Raw genomic sequence first — 16,604 nt, forward strand, 5'->3', positions numbered from 1 at the left:
AAAACTTTTAATCGAAAAATGAGACTTTTGGCGAAATTGTTGTTTTTCCATTAGGTAAATTTTTATGCGCAAGTTATATTTGCGCAATTTGAGGGTCAATGGAGACTGTACCAAGTGCAGCGAAATTGAGGTAGGGCTCTCAGGTTCAGTGCAAGAATTTACAGACAGACAACAAATATCAGTAAAACAACAACAAATATCAGTAAAAGACACAGTTATTTACATTAAAAAATAAAAAAAAGTATTGGAAACTAGGATATTTGTAAAACATAGAATTTAAGTAGTGCAAATAACATGAGAAGTAGTGCAAATGACATGAAAGATAAATATTGTGGGATAAATAGTGTGAAAAAATAAATAATATGAGATACTCAGATCTCTGGTTCGGATTCTGATATGGGCAAACACATGTGGGTCACCATGGAAACTGTGGACAAACCCACTTGGGACCCTTATATGCAGCCCACATGTAACCCTTCTGGGGCTCACATGAGCTAGTCATCAGAGAATTTACATCTACCCATTATGAGTTCTGTCAACAATCATACAAGGCATATTGAATAGTCATGAACAGTGTGTGGACTTCACCTGTCTGTCAAAGCAGCAGTGAAACTTCACGATACCTGGGTGGGCCTTAAAATTTGTTGGAGGAGGATAAGAGCAGAAGGCTGGGCATTCAACTTGTCAATCTGGACAAATGTTTTCTGGGACGCGTAGTTACAGACACACCAACCCGACTGCCGATCGTCGCCAGAAAAGGTAGCCCGACTGATCAGTTGGCTCTCCCCTCCCTGACACAGTCAAAAAAGTGTGAAGAACACACCAAATCGACTACTGACTTGAGCGTACATTCTGTGCTTGCACGAGACACAAAACCGGAAGATGACGGAACATCTCTCTAAACCCAGAGTTCGCTGTCAGTCATTGTTGTCAGCAGAGAGTGTTGAGTAGTCAAGAAGGGTTGTTGTTGTTGTTGTGCTCATTGAACAGATGGTTAGTAATAAGAAGATACTGGCATCAGCTCTCGAGCTTCTTTTTGTGGAAAAAGAAAGATGTTGCAGGCAAAAACTAAAGATAAATCGCACTATGCTAACAATGCTAACAGTGTTCACTTCATGGAATGAATGAAGCCCATTCAGATACGATCTGAGGAGTGAATGGCCTTTTATAGAAGACAATAACAGTGTGAAGTACCTTGGCATAGCTGTATTCACATGGAAACTTCTCAGTCACTGATTCGCTAGTTCAGGGCTATCTCTCCACCAATCAGTTTTGTCTGACTGAACGACGGGTAGTGGCCAATTACACTTGTTGAATCAGCTGAAAAGACTGCCGACAGCATTAACGACAGCCAATCACTTAGAACACACCGACCAGACTCATGTCGCCGACCTTGCCAGACTGCCCAACGACGCCCGACTGCCGAAAATCGGGTTGGTATGTCTTCACCTTTAGCTGCGCTAGCGAGTGCCTTAAAAAACAGATTGATCTATTTCTTTTTTCAGATATTCACAATTTTATGTTTTAGAAAATAGAACAGTGGTAACAGTCTTTGAAACATGAATATTTTTCCATACATTTGTTTCCATTTTCCATACTTTTCCAGACCTGGAAATTTCTAAAATCAAATTCCGTACTTTTCCGTACTTGCGTAGGAACCCTGAGGTGTTGATGTCCTATAAAATATAGGGCTTTCAGATTGTAATTCATTCCCTGTGTTGCTATAGTATCTGTGAAAGAGCAGTTACCCCCTGCTTCAGATATAAGTCATTTCCGATGCCGATAAGAGCGAAAACAAATACCATCGAATAACCAAAGACTGTATGGAACAAACATATTTTAGTACTTCTCGCACATACTCGGACATACCTCATGAATACCAAAATGGGCATAAGAGTCGAAGTAGTAGTCTCGTGAAGTCATCTCCTCCGGGTTGAGGAACTTGGCCATCTTTCCCCGTCCAGGACAGCTGGGGAGGTTGGCGGCATGAGGCGTGTGTGGAGGGAGCGGAGGCCGCGGAGCATGCTGGATGGAAGGCACAGGCTTGGGCAAAGCAGTGGGCTGTGCCGACTGGGATGGAATTATGCGGATTGGCTGGGGCTGGGGCTGGGGCTGGGGCTGTGGCTGTGGTTGCTGGACAGACAGAGATAAAGAAATACACATTTAATTCACACTGAAGACCAAGGGTGTCAAACTCAAACTGGGCCGGACCAGTAGAATAGTTGCAAAATACTGGAAGGCTGGGGTGCTGTAAAGGGGGGGTAAACATGACAAATTCATAGGGCCCAGCATTTCTGGGGGGCCCATAGAGCAGTGGAGGGGGTCCAGTGGATACAGGTTAGAAGTTGTGAAAATTTCGTGTAAGGTCCGCTGTATAATAGAGGCATTGAAGACAGGAGTCGGATGTTGAAAGCAGGTTAAGTTTCAATTTCGCTTCATGCCAGCATTAGTTGCTCTAGTTATGGACTACATTCCCCATGTACATACCCCTCCGCTCCAACAAATTTATAAGATACTGAATTTTACAAAGGGCCCACAACATTTAGCTTTCATGGGGCCCACAATTGCTAGCGGCACCCCAGCTGGAAGGTCTCAGAGCACTTGTGTGTGTGTGTGTGTGTGTGTGTGTCTGCACAATACTGAGAAATTTAAATGTTTTTAACTGGCCAATTTGGCAACTACAGTTGAGGAATAGTCCCATCTCCACATTAAATATCTCGGCAAGTTGATAGGATCAATATTTTGGTAGATATTACTAATTTTGGAATACAGTAACTTTACAGCCACATTGCTTTGCCCATGACAGTTGACGGGATGCACAGTACCACGCTGCATGATGGGAAATTAAGTTAAAAACAGGAACAACGCATTTACTTAAATTAATTTCAGTCCATAGATATTGGTATTAATATGACCCCTGATTCATCATGGGTCAACACGCTAGTAGTAGCATAATAGCCTCGAATAATGACAACTCCAAACTTTTCTCTTTCTTTTAGTGCAAAGAAAATAACATTAAATAATGAAAATATTTACACTTACAAACTATCCGAACAAACAAGACATTAATAACCTGGAAAACTGAAATTTCTTATGAAAAATAAGTGCAATTTTAACTATCATATTTAATAACAGGCAGAATATTGTTAAAATTGCACTTAATTTTCTTTAGACACTTCAGGTTGTTCATATTTCTTTGGGTTATTCACATTTTATTGTTGAAGGATAGTGTGGAAATGTAAATATTTTTATAATTTAATGTTATTTTTTGCAATTAAACAAACAAAAAAATTAAGTTGTCATTTATAAGCACAATGTAATATTTTTTTCAAATTAACGCAAAAAGAATATTTGGAGTAAATTTTTATAGCTTATTATGATATCATTTTACTTGTAAATTCATCCAATGGGCTGGATTAGAACCTTTTGGCGGGTTGGTTTCGGCCCGCTGACTGCATGTTTGACATCTGTGCTTTAGACTGATTAATTAACAGACAAAAAAAGCAATTTATTTCAGAAAGTGATTATACAGTACTTTAAAACCTGTATCCTAGACAGTCGATGCTTAATTCACATTTACAATAACATAGGGAGTTTTTATGCTAATGGACTTTGAGTTATCAGTCACTGATTTCAACACTTTGCTCTGCTCTCGTGCCTCTCAGCTCATCTGTCAGTTTTTTTTTTTTTTTTTTTTTTTTTCTGTTCAGTCTGGAGGATGATCACGGATATGAAGTCAGCACGTCTATCAGCAGAAGGCAGTGATGGCCAGAAGCTCATGCTCAGCACAGACGGTCCACCCATAATGCCCTGATTATCACCTCTCGGGTCTGCTGGGAAGGTCTAGCTATGGTGTGTGTGTATTTGTGTGTAAGTGTGTTAGAAAAAAGAATGAGAAAGAGACACCCAGCATCTTATTTGCGAGCCTGTGAACCATTCTGGTGTTTATTCTTATTCCAACTTTTAAGCTTCTAAAAATAAATGGTGATTAATCTGCAAAATAGACCAAATATGGTGCTTTTTTAAACGAAGCATCACGATTCCAGCATTCAATCTGGAAGAAAAACAACGAGTAATTTTAGTGATATTATACAAGTCCTGATAAAACCACCTCCAATTAATGTGATGTCTGGTTTGAAATGATGCGTGTGTGAGTTTAAGCCCTCTCTGTGAAAGCTTTATTATGTTTTGCCACCTATTCACTTGATGATTCATTGTTGAAACAAGTGCTACTGATGAACAAACAGGGAAGTTGGACATTAGTCGCTTTTCCATTGACCCTCAAATTTCGCAAATATAACTTGCGCATAAAAATTTACCTAATGGAAAAAACAACAATTTCGCCAAAAGTCTCATTTTTCGATTAAAAGTTTTAGCACTGACAAAAGGTGGTTTTTCGGGTGTAGCGCAAATGGTATATTACGCAAAACTGCAACGGAAAGACCTTTTTTCGCAACTAGAGTCAGGTGAATTAAAAAAAACGGATGTTGACGGACATTATAACAAGCAAAGAATAAACACGTTGCGGTATGTGTGGACAATAGGGCTGGGTAAAAAAATCAATTTAATCGATTTTAGATCGATCTCATTTTAATTTTGCGTAATCGATTAATAGTGGATGAGATCGATTTTTCAGAGCAGGACTGGGAGTATGCGGAACTGCGGGTGGCTCCGTCTTGCGAACCCCTGGGGAAGTCTTGGTCTTGTTCGCGACGGCTCTGGCGCAGAAAAGACGCAGAGGAAGGGTGGGGAAAACCCCTCCGCTGGAGGTCCTCCTGGCCTCAAACTTGAATGGAAGGAACTGGCCGCCCGGTGAGTTGCAGAAGCCGGTCGTTCTTGGATCCATACTATCACCTACGGCTGAGTATGGAGTTAGAGGAAGAGTAATACGCTACCCCCCTGCTCCCCAACCAACATTCACGGAGTGCACGCACCCCCAGCCCCGCTCCACCCAACAATCACGGAGTCCCCCCCGAACTTCCAAATGGGCTATATCTGATGCCCATGAAAAGCTGAGAAACTGCATTTTACTGAATTATCTAAATGTACTGACAGGATTAATGTTCAAAAGTCTGTTAGAGAATTAGAATTTTAGATCAGGTGATACTTTCGGTCGCTCTCGGCTGTTTATGCCTTTGAGGTGTTAATGCCTTATTCTGCTATCTAAAGGTAACAGAAAAGGTACTGCATGGTTGACTACGCTGCCTGGTTGATCCAGATTTGATTGAATGAACTGCTGTCCTTTGTTGATCCATTGTTGTCCTGACGGGGCTTTCAATCATTGGTAGTTTCACGTATCTGTCTCACTTTTTCATTTATCCTTTCGTTTTATCTAAAGGGGCTAACATATAACTGAGTCAATAAAGTGGATAACCTCTCTGCAAAGATGAAGTCGTACTGTCAACTTTCTCAACCAAAATGCTTTGATACTGAGATTCTGTGGGCTTAAGTAGGATCTGTCAGCTGTGCACATGTTTCATATTTGAGCCTCTGTCTTTCCTGTACGACTTTTTTTAACCCATAAAGACCCAAACATCCACCATCGTCCAAAAACATCTACTGATCTAAACTGTGTAATACCTGTTGATCCACTAAATGTTATCAATACATGTAAATAATTGGTGTAAAATACAGTTTGTCGTCTTTTCATGGTCATCAGATATGACCCATGTGGATGTTCAGAGGCTATGTAGTTACCATGGAAACACCGTCATCTTCTACAACATTGATTCACCAGTAAAACCCATGACAATGGATCGAAACACTTGGTTTAAATTCAGTTAAAGATATATTTTACTGTAAAAGTCACTATTTCTTCATTTTTTTCTGTTGTGTTTCAATAACCTTTGAATTTACAGTGAGGTTTTATGAACATCCAGTTTTCCACTGGAAAAAAAAAGCAAAATTCAGAGGATAATATTATAATAAATTGTGTTAAATCACTTAGGAAAGGTTAAATAGTGAGAAAAATTCATTTGCGAACTACCACAAAAGTCACACTGGGTCCTTCTGGGTTAAAATCAAAAACAGGATCAAATACTGACTTATCTCTTGCTTTTGATTGTATTAAATATTTTTTTCAGAAATAAACACAATCAAAAGGGACAGGACTTTGCCTCTGCATTAGCGCTTACTATTAGTTAACGGAGGTATAATTTAAAGATGAACACCATAATGTTTATTTAAGGCTCTGTAGTTACCGTGGAAACACTGTGATCTTCTACAGCATTGATTCACCAGTAAAAACCCACATAGTTTGATCAATGGAAGTGGTTATAGATGTTTGGTTTATGTTCAGGTGATATATTTAGCTGAAAAATTCAATCGAAGGAGCTTTGAATTTTTTGTAAAACCCATAGAGTTAAATCAATGACAGTGGATGAAGACACCGGGTTTTATGTTCAATTAACCCATAAAGACTCAGTGTTGCATTTATGTCAGTTCCAAAATATGTTCTTCTCTATATTTAACTTAAGGGATTTATTGTAATTTATTATGACATAATCCACTATGTTTTGTATTTTTTCAGTGAAAATCAGTTTTTTCCCCACATTTAATTCAGTGATCATGGATATGTTCATAAAAACTCAGATTAAAGTTGACGGTTATTTTATCAAAAACAGAGAAAACTGAAGAAAAAATGACTTTTTCAGTAAAATCTATCATTAACTGAACATAAACCAAGTGTGTCCATCCACTGTCATTAGTTAAACTAAATGGGTTTTACTGGTGTCGCAGATGATGGTGTTTCCACGGTAACTAGGGAGCCTCTGAACGTCCAAATGGGTCATATCTGATCACCATGAAAAGACGACAAACTGTATTTTACACCAATTATTTACATGTATTGATAGGATTAACGGATCAGAAGTTATTCAACATTTTAGCTCAGTAGATGGTTGTGGTTATCAGTGGCTGTTTGGGTCTTTATGGGTTAAAGGTATATTTTGCATAAAAAGTCCCTTTATCTTCAGTTTTCTCTGTTTTTGATATAATAACCTTTGCATTTATTCTGAGATTTTATGAACATCTAAATGATCAGTTGATTAAACATAGGAAACTAGATGGTTTCTACTGGAAAAAATGCAAAATTCAGAGTATAATATTATAATAAATGGTGATAAATCAATTAGGAAAGGTTAAATAGTGAGAAAGTGTGAAATAGTGTGAAAATTCTGATATAACACATTTCTGATATAATAACCCTTGAATTTACTCTGAGTTTTTATGACATAAGATAGGAAAATAGATGATTTTTACGAAACAAATGCCAAATAAAGAGGATAACATTATAATAAATGATGATAAATCACTTAAGAAAGGGTAAATATAGAGAAAAAATAATTTGCAGATTGCCACAAAAGTAGCTCTTGGTCTGAAGTGCATGTAAACGCATCTCATCTCATCTCATCTCATCTCTTCTCATCATTATCGGATTACTCCCAGTTGTCAGGTTTTTATGGTCATGTAAACGGGCTCATTGATTCACCAGTAAAATCCATGGAGTTGGATCACTGACAGTGGATGGACACACTTGGTTTAAGTTCAGTTAATGATATATTTTGCTGAAAAAGTCACTATTTCTTCATTTTTTTTCTGTTTTGTTGTAATAACCTTTGAATTTACTCTGAGGTTTTTTGAACATCTATATTATCAGTTATTTAGACATAGGAAAATAGATGATTTCTACTGGAAAAAAAATGCAAAATTCAGAGTATAATATTATAACAAATGGTGACAAATCACTTAGGAAAGGTGAAATAGTGAGAAAAATTCATTTGAGAAGTACCACAAAAGTCACACTGGGTCCTTATGGGTTAAACTGAAAAACAGGATCAGATACTTATCTCTTGCTTTTGATTGTATTAAATATTTTTTTCAGAAATAAACACAACCAAAAATGGCAGAATTCAGAGTATAATACTATAATAAATGGTGATAAATCACTTAGGAAAGGTTAAATAGTGAGAAAGTGTGAAATAGTGTGAAAATTCTAATATATTTTTTTATATAATAACCCTTGAATTTACTTTGAGATTTTATGACACAACATAGAAAAATGAATGATTTTTACGAAACAAATGCAAAATAAAGAGGATAACATGGTAATAAATGGTGGTAAATCATTTAAGAAAGGGTAAATATAGAGAAAAATTCATTTACAGATTGCCATAAAAGTAACTCTGGATCTTTATGGGTTAAATTGCCGTCATATTTATCCATGCTCTTTCTTTTTGTGCTGCTCACACTGAACAGGTAACAACGTATTAAAGCCTCAGCTTTGTATCTGGAAAAGATAGAAGACAGTTTGGTGTCTTGGTTTCTCATAAGTGTGTGGCTTGTAATTATAAAGCAAAGACCAACTGTTGACCTTCACATAATCCATTAAGCCTTGATCTGAAGAGCTCTGCAGTACTTAGCACCCATAAATAACTTATTATTTTTTTCTGTTATAGATTTCTCATAATGAGTTGGATAATAAGTGTGGCTTAATTCAACTGCCCAAAGACGTATTTAATTGATTAAAATACAGGAAACAGTTTTTTTTCCTCCTCAAACATGACTCATAAATACTTGTGACCTTGGTGACCTATAAACATTCACACCCCACGGATTAATTTTTTGGCATCTCTTGATTAAAAAATAACTGCAGTGTGGAAAAAAAAAAAAAAGGAGGGGTGAGGGGTGAAGCTTTGGTAAACATCTGGCTCCGAGCCAAGATGAAATAGTCAATAATTACAAGACGGGGCCACAGAATCTGTGATTAAGGATGCCACGTTTAATACACAATCCAATTTAGAGCGTTCGAAAAGTTGAAAAGCAGATAAGAATCATTCCAGGCTATCATTAGGGGGTGGATTAACCCATTAAGACCCAGAACTACTTACATGGCAATTCGCAAATGATTTTTTTCTTTATATTTATCCTTTCTTAAGTGATTTATCACCATTTATTATAATGTTATCCTCTTTATTTTGCATTTGTTTAGTAAAAATCATCTATTTTTCTATGTTATGTCATAAAATCTCATAGTAAATTCAAGGGTTATTACCTTCGCCAGGAGGTATTGTGATCACTTTGCTATGTTTGTTTGTTTGTTTGTTTGTTAGCAACTTTACGGGAAAACTATTACGACCATCTAGGGATGTAATGACATGAAAATTTCATATCACAGTTATTGTGACCAAAATTATCACGGTTATCATTATTATAGCGGTATTATTGAAATTGTGCTCAAAATGTTCAAAAAGTACTTATATACACACTGAAATAATTTAACCAAGTTGTATTTAAAAAAAACAAAAACAAAACAACAACCAAATAAAATAATAGGCACAATGTACCTTCTGTTGCAGAAACATTCACATATTAACACTTAGTGGTCTGAGTCTTTTTTGGCCGTTTTTCAGTACTTTTGATTTTACCTTTATATACTATCTAAACAAATGTTTACTATACCCATGTTTGGGATCTTTTTTTTTCAGCACTTCATTTATATCATCTGCCTATTATTTTTTCACTTTAACCTACTATATCAACATAAATGGACAGAAAACACAAAAAATATAGAAAATTCGATTTGAAAAATGTATATAATTTATTGCATAAATAACACACAGATTCTTAATGAACCTTTTCAAAGACTTTAAAAGTGAATATTGGTTCCAAATATTGGGTATATACAATTAAAATTGTAATAAATTAAAACTATACTCAAATATTTGACATAAAAGCAGATCTTTACATAGGCGTTTTCCCTGGAAAAGTGCGGTAATCAAACACGGTTATCATGATAACTAGAATTTAAACAGTAATACTAACCGTCTGCGATTTTACCACGGTTTATCATTATACCGGTAATTGTTACATCCCTACAACCATCTTTACTAAATTGTACCCACAGATAGGCCTAGGCCCAGGGACGAACCCATTAAAATTTGGGCCAAATAGGCCAAAGTTCAAGGTCACAGCAAGGTCACAAACTCTACAATTTTCCTATCTCTCATCATTGAGCAATTTCCGAAAATTCATAAAAAATTCAAAACGACTCCGATTAGCCTCCAATTTGATCCATCCGTAGCTTCTAACAATATCTTGTATCTGGCACAAAATTGTCCACATCCATTGTGGAATGTGGACTCTGTGGACATTTCCATTTAACATTGAAATCCCATTTACGACACATTTTTCATTATAACTCAACAAATATTGATTGGAATTGAATATAATTTGACATACACATGACTGGTACCAAGCTTCAACTTTTTCTGCTGTATGGAACAACCTTGAAACTGTTTAATTTAAAAAGAAATAGTCCATCCACACATGCACACTGTTCGGGGTGGTGGGTGGAGGTTTGTGTTCTCTGAACACTAGTTATATCAGAAATTTATTATTACACTGTTTCACACTTTCTCACCATTTAACCATTTCCTAAGTGATTTATCACCATTTATTATAATATTATACTCTGAATTTTGCATTGCAAAGTCCTGCCCTTTTTGGTTGTGTTTATTTCTGAAAAAAATATTTAATACAATCAAAAGCAAGAGATAAGTAAGTATTTGATCCTGTTTTTCAGTTTAACCCATAAGAACTAGTGTGACTTTTGTGGTAGTTACCTCCGCCAAGGAGGTTATGTTTTTGCCAGGGTTTGTTTGTTTGTTTGTTTGTCTGTCCGTTAGTGTGCAACATAACTCAAAAAGTTATGGACAGATTTTGATGAAATTTTCAGGGTTTGTTGGAAATGGGATAAGGAAGAAATGATTAACTTTTGGGGGTGATCTGGAAGAAATCCTGGATTGTGGATCACTTTGAAATTTTCGTTAACATTGTGGTAAATGGGGCCAAAATTTTGGTTTCCCAATATCTCGCTTAATTATTGACCAAAACTCATGAAATTTAACTCAGGAATTGACAATGGGGTCCTCTATCACATTTCAAAGGCTGATCCGGATCTGATCCAGAAGGCGGATTTTATCTCAATTTATATAAAAAATGGGGGTGCCCTTACTTTTTGGCCTACTGTGCCTTTAATATTAAAGGTAGAAATTTCTGACAAGCGCCATCGTGTAGCTCAGTCAGTTCCGCATTGGGAGTATGCCACCGGATTTCATGTAGCTTTAATACTTAAGGAGCTAGATCTGGAAGAAAACCGCCATTACGAGAAATGTGATTTTCGTGAATAACTACTGAACTAATAAGGATATAATTATGAATCCAGTTGCTAATGGTATGTTTTCATGGTCAAGGAATCTTAAAATATAGGTAAAATAAATATGGGACTAATATTTATGGTGGAAATCACAATATGGGGGAATTGTGCAAATCTCATGCAATTTGACTCAGGGATTTACAATGGGGTGTTCTATCAAATGGCAAAGACTGATCCGGATCTTTCAAAAAGTTATGGACAGATTTGGATGAAAATTTCAGGAAATATTGATACTGGCACAAGGAACAAATGATTAAATTTTGGTGGTGATGGGGGGGGGCACTGATCTACCTTGGCGGAGGTCTGCGCTCTCAGAGTGCTTTTCTTTTCTAGTTCTCAAATGAATTTTTCTCACTGTTTAACTGTTCCTAAGTGATTTGTCACCATTTCTTATAATATTATACTCTGAATTTTGCATTTTTTTCCAGTAGAAACCATCTATTTTCCTATGCCTAATTAACTGATAATGTAGATGTTCATAAAACCTCACAGTAAATTCAAAGGTTATGATAACAAAACAGAAAAAAAAGAAGAAATGGTGACTTTTTCAGCAAAATATATCATTAACTGAACTTAAACCGTCCACTGTCATTGATCTAACTCCATGGGATTTACTGGTGAATCAATGAGCCGTAAAAATCTGATAACTGTGAGTAATCCGATAATTATAATGAGATGCGATGCGTTTACATGCACTTCAGAAATGCGATAATCGAAAAACCCTGGTTTACATGTTTCAGTCCATTATTTCATTTCTTTTGGAGTATGTACGTATGTTATGACATAAGACGTACACTTCCTGTCATTTTCCAAATATCCCGTCTTGTCTTGTTACCATGGCGACGCCTACTTTGTCAGTGTTAGCTGTCCTAATGAGGGAGCTAATAAGACTACAAAATAGGTCACATGTCGCTGCTATCCTTCATTTCATTTCATTGTTTGTTTACCTTTTTTCTTAGGCTCACAGTGTTGCTGCATAAATTCCATTTATATTGTTTTTTTTGTTTTTTTTTACTTTATTTTTATTGTTTGATTTCTGTACATTACAAAACAAGCATAAGGGACATTTGGAATACACTGACCATTATAAACCTTTGTGACTTACAATTGTTTTTAGTCATGTGATGTTGAAATGAAAATTGTCCATTTCTTCCATTTATCATGACACTGTTCTTCTCGAGTCCTCATGGGTCAATCTATGGGTCAGCATCTCCATCTCAAATACTCCATTCACAGTTTGTATCCAGTTGTTAGCCGTCGTTGGTTCTAATCAGCACCATTTTTTTTGGTAATAGCCTCTTTACAGGCTGCTAATAGTATTTTAAACAAATATCTAGTTTTTTCTTACATTACTGCCAATAATACATCCGAATAGAGCTGCAACCGATTAATCGACTCAAAGTGATCCAAAAAAATCATTCAACCACAATTCTCCTGAATCAAAGCTTTGTTTCTTTCATTTCTCTGCTGTTAAACATTGGTTCCACTGTTGCGTTTCACACGGACGCTTATTGTGACGCACAAAGAAGCTTCCATTCAGGAAAACTGCAATAGAATATCGCCCTTTAATCAATTCGAGTTGATTAATCGAATCGGGAATTTTTGCATTGGCTTCAAGCACCTAATCGATTAAATGGTTGCAGCTCTACATCTGAAATACATCACCAAACATGTTTTAGGAACTGCATAACCCAATATCTTAACAATCGTTGAATATACATGATCCCAGAATGATACAAGTTTAGAACATAACCAAAAGACATGTGCATGATGTACATTGATATCTCCGCATTCTCTCCAATAAGGTTGAACTCTGGGCACATATTTAGCTGTAATTTTAGGTCATTTATATCTTTTTTTTTTTGTTTGTTTGTTTTACACATGTGCAGATGTAAAAAAACAAAATAAATCAGATTAACCTGTATACATGTGTGAAGACATCGGACTATTGGGGAGAAATGTGGGTGTGTTAATCCTGTTTCTCATAATCAGATAACTGTTCTTGGATAAAGCCTATCAGATCCTGTTTACATGATCACTGCAATAATCTGATAACTCCACAAATCAGATAATGGTCGGCGTACTGGTGTGAATGTAAACAGCAGGGGTCTCAAACATGTGGCCCGGGGGCCAAATGCGGCCCACCAAAGGTTCCAATCCGGCCCCATGGGGTGAATTTGCAAAGTGCAAAAATTCCACAGTCAAGGCTGTGGAACTCATTTTAGTTCAGGTTCCACATTCAGACCAATAGGATCTACAGTCAAATAATAATAACATAATAACTTACAAAAAATAATGACTCCATATTTTTTCTCAGTTTGATGTGAAAAAAAAAAACCCCACTATAACGTTTTGCCTGTAAATAATGACAACTTCAAAAATTTTGTCTTTGTTTTAGAGCAAAAAATAACATTAAATTATAAAAATATTTACATTTACAAACTCTCCTGTAACAATAAAATGTGAATAAACTGAACAAATATGAACAACCTGAAATGTCTAAAGAAAATTAAGCATAATTTAAAAAATTTTCTGCCTGTTCCTCAGTGTTTAGTGTCTTTGTAGATCTGATCCATAATGCACATGTAGAAATGATAAGATGAGGCACAATATTGTTAATATTGCACTTATTTTTCTTAAGAAATTTTTCTTTTTTTCAGGTTATTCACATCTTTTTTTATTTGGATAGTTTATAAAAGTAAGTATTTTCATAGTTTAATGATTTTTTTTGCTCTAAAACAAAGACAAAAATTTAGAGTTGTCATTATGTATAGGTTATTATGCTATTATTTTACCGGTCCGGCCCACTGGAGATCAAATCGGGCTGAATGTGGCCCCTGAAAGAAAACGAGTTTGAGACCTGGTAAACAAGCTCAATGTTGTAGAAGATGACGGTGTTTCCATGGTAACTACAGAGCCTCTGAACGTCCAAATGGGTCATATCTGATGACCATGAAAAGATGACAAACTGTATTTTACACCAGTTATTTACATGTATTGATAGGATTAGAGGATCAACAGGTATTAAATACACTGTGAAAAAAAAAAAACACATAAAAAATTGTAATATTCCGGCAGCAGGGGTGCCAAAAAAATACTGTACAATAACGGAAAATAACCATCTCATAAAAATACGGTAATTTTCCATGATTAAAATAGTTTTTCGCCCTAACTTTATATGAGATTTTGCATATTTTTTTTTACTTTTTAATGTTTAATAAAGAATATTCACATGTATTAAAACAATCAAATGACCTATATATATATATATATATATATATATATATATATATATATATATATATATATATATGTAATTTTCAATGAGACAAAGTTGTACAATCCACTGATAAAAACTGTATTTGGACAGTTTATCAGTGCTTATACATGTTATACATTCACAAAAATACATTTATTCAATATTTTTGTTGTGAAACCTCCAGTAATTACACAAGATATTTGTCAATTAACAAACAAGTCTTGTTAAACTTATTGAACAAATACTTCTTTAACGGTTAATTGTCAGTAATTTTATCTCGTTTTATTTATTTATTTATTTTTACAGTATTAAACTTTAAATTAACAGTTTAATATCATAAATAGAAAAGAAATATTTGTGAAATTATGATACATTTGCAAATGTATTTTAACTGTATTTTTCTGTGGAAAAAAAAAACAAACAAATCTTTTTAAAAATGGAAATTTGATGGTTATTCACAGTTACAGTTTTTTTCGTGTTATTTTACATTTGACATGTAAAATCACAGTCTGTTTTTGTCATTTCATTGATATTTTCCTGTATCTTAAAAATACAGGAAAAATCTTTAAAACAAACAGTGAAAATTCGGTTAAATTACAGATTTTTTTTGCAGTGCAGTTTAGATCAGCGGATGCTTTTAGATGACGGTGGATGTTTGGGTCTTTATGGGTTAAAGTAGACTTGGGGTTCAGTGTGTTCGGAGTTGAGCAGCTGTAACTGAAACTTCCTGACACAGGAAAGAGAGGGTGGGACATGTCCTTGCTTCTGACCCTCGAGAGGGATAAACACATTTGAGGATCTGTTTCAGACTGGACCCTCAAATCAACGCCGAGGTGAGGCTGGTTATTTGAGAAGGACGTTCACTTACTACTTGGGTTACAGGGTCTGTATGAAAGGACGCACAATCACTTTAAACCGATTTCACTGTTGAACGTAAAAGTAATGTCAATAATGACTCAAATACTCCTATATTAAGCCTGAATAAAAGCATCTACTGATTAGGGTTGGGTATTGGCAAGAATCTGGCAATACGATACAAATCACAATACTAGGATCATGATACAATATATCATGATACAGTTAAAAAAAGGCAATTTTTTGTTTGTTTCTTTTTTTAAATGACTATTTCCTAGAAGAATTGAATTACACCCGAAATACGCACAAATACTAAACACATTTTTATTTGATCAGAACAGGATCTAATGCTATATCACAAAATTTTTCTGTGTTCAAACTTAAATTATATTTTACAGACATTACAGTTTAAGATCTTGTTCAAATGTTTATATTCTATTAGTTCAGAACTAACATCAGAACATTATTTTTGTGCAATCCCAACAAAGGAACTAACATTTAATAAAAGAGTGTAAAATAATTTATTTATAGTAAATAATAAATAAAATATAAACAAAAAAAACAAAAATGAACCTCCACAATATCTGCATTGGAATAAATACCTAAAAATATCAATACAGTACTATTTTTTTAGCTTACCAGCCGAAAGGTCGTACGCTATTGTCGTCATCCGGCATCGTCTGTCGTCCGTGACAAAACTTTCATTCGTCTTCTTCTCCGAAACTACAATTCCGATTGACTTCAAACTTGGTGTACAGCTTCTTTATGATGATATCAACAAAAGTTAGCGAAATTATTTGGATCTGATTCTGGATTTGGTGCGACTTTGAAAAATTTCCCCATTATAAGAGATAGGAAGTGGATCGATGCAATAACTCAGTAAATATAAATGATATCCAGTGTAAATTTCTACAGTCCAGCCCTGATGGGGAGATGACCAAAACATAATGTCCACATGCTGATCAGGATCTTCTTCTGGATCCGGGAACTGACGGAAAATTTAACATGGGCTCTTATGGGGAAAACATTTCAATTGTCTTCTTCTCCCAAACTCCAGTTCTGATTGACTTCAAACTTGGTATACAGCTTCTGTATGATGATGTCAACACAAGGTATTGAAATTATTTGGATCCAGATCTGATTCTGGATTTGGTGCGACTTTGAAAAATTTTCCCATTATAACAGATAGGAAGTGGATTGATCCAATAAATCAGTATCAATGATATCAAGTTGGAATTTGAATTTTTCACAGATCTGATTGGAATATGACCAAAA

At 35.3% G+C, this 16,604-nt stretch overlaps 1 protein-coding gene across 2 annotated transcripts in view; it reads right to left on the minus strand.

The window, feature by feature from the left end:
* The window catches only part of LOC115420322 (protein arginine N-methyltransferase 8-B), a 69,317-nt gene that overhangs the window by 47,142 nt on the left and 5,571 nt on the right, over positions 1-16,604 (minus strand). The window contains exon 2 of one of the 2 annotated variants that reach the window (XM_030135547.1): positions 1,870-2,118. In XM_030135547.1, coding sequence (XP_029991407.1) covers positions 1,870-2,118 — 249 coding nt within the window. Of the gene's footprint in view, positions 1-1,869; positions 2,134-16,604 lie in introns of both variants that reach the window. The other variant, XM_030135546.1, reaches the window with a different exon arrangement.

Source organism: Sphaeramia orbicularis, chromosome 6 (genome assembly GCF_902148855.1).
Source record: "Sphaeramia orbicularis chromosome 6, fSphaOr1.1, whole genome shotgun sequence".
Lineage (NCBI taxonomy): Eukaryota > Metazoa > Chordata > Actinopteri > Kurtiformes > Apogonidae > Sphaeramia > Sphaeramia orbicularis.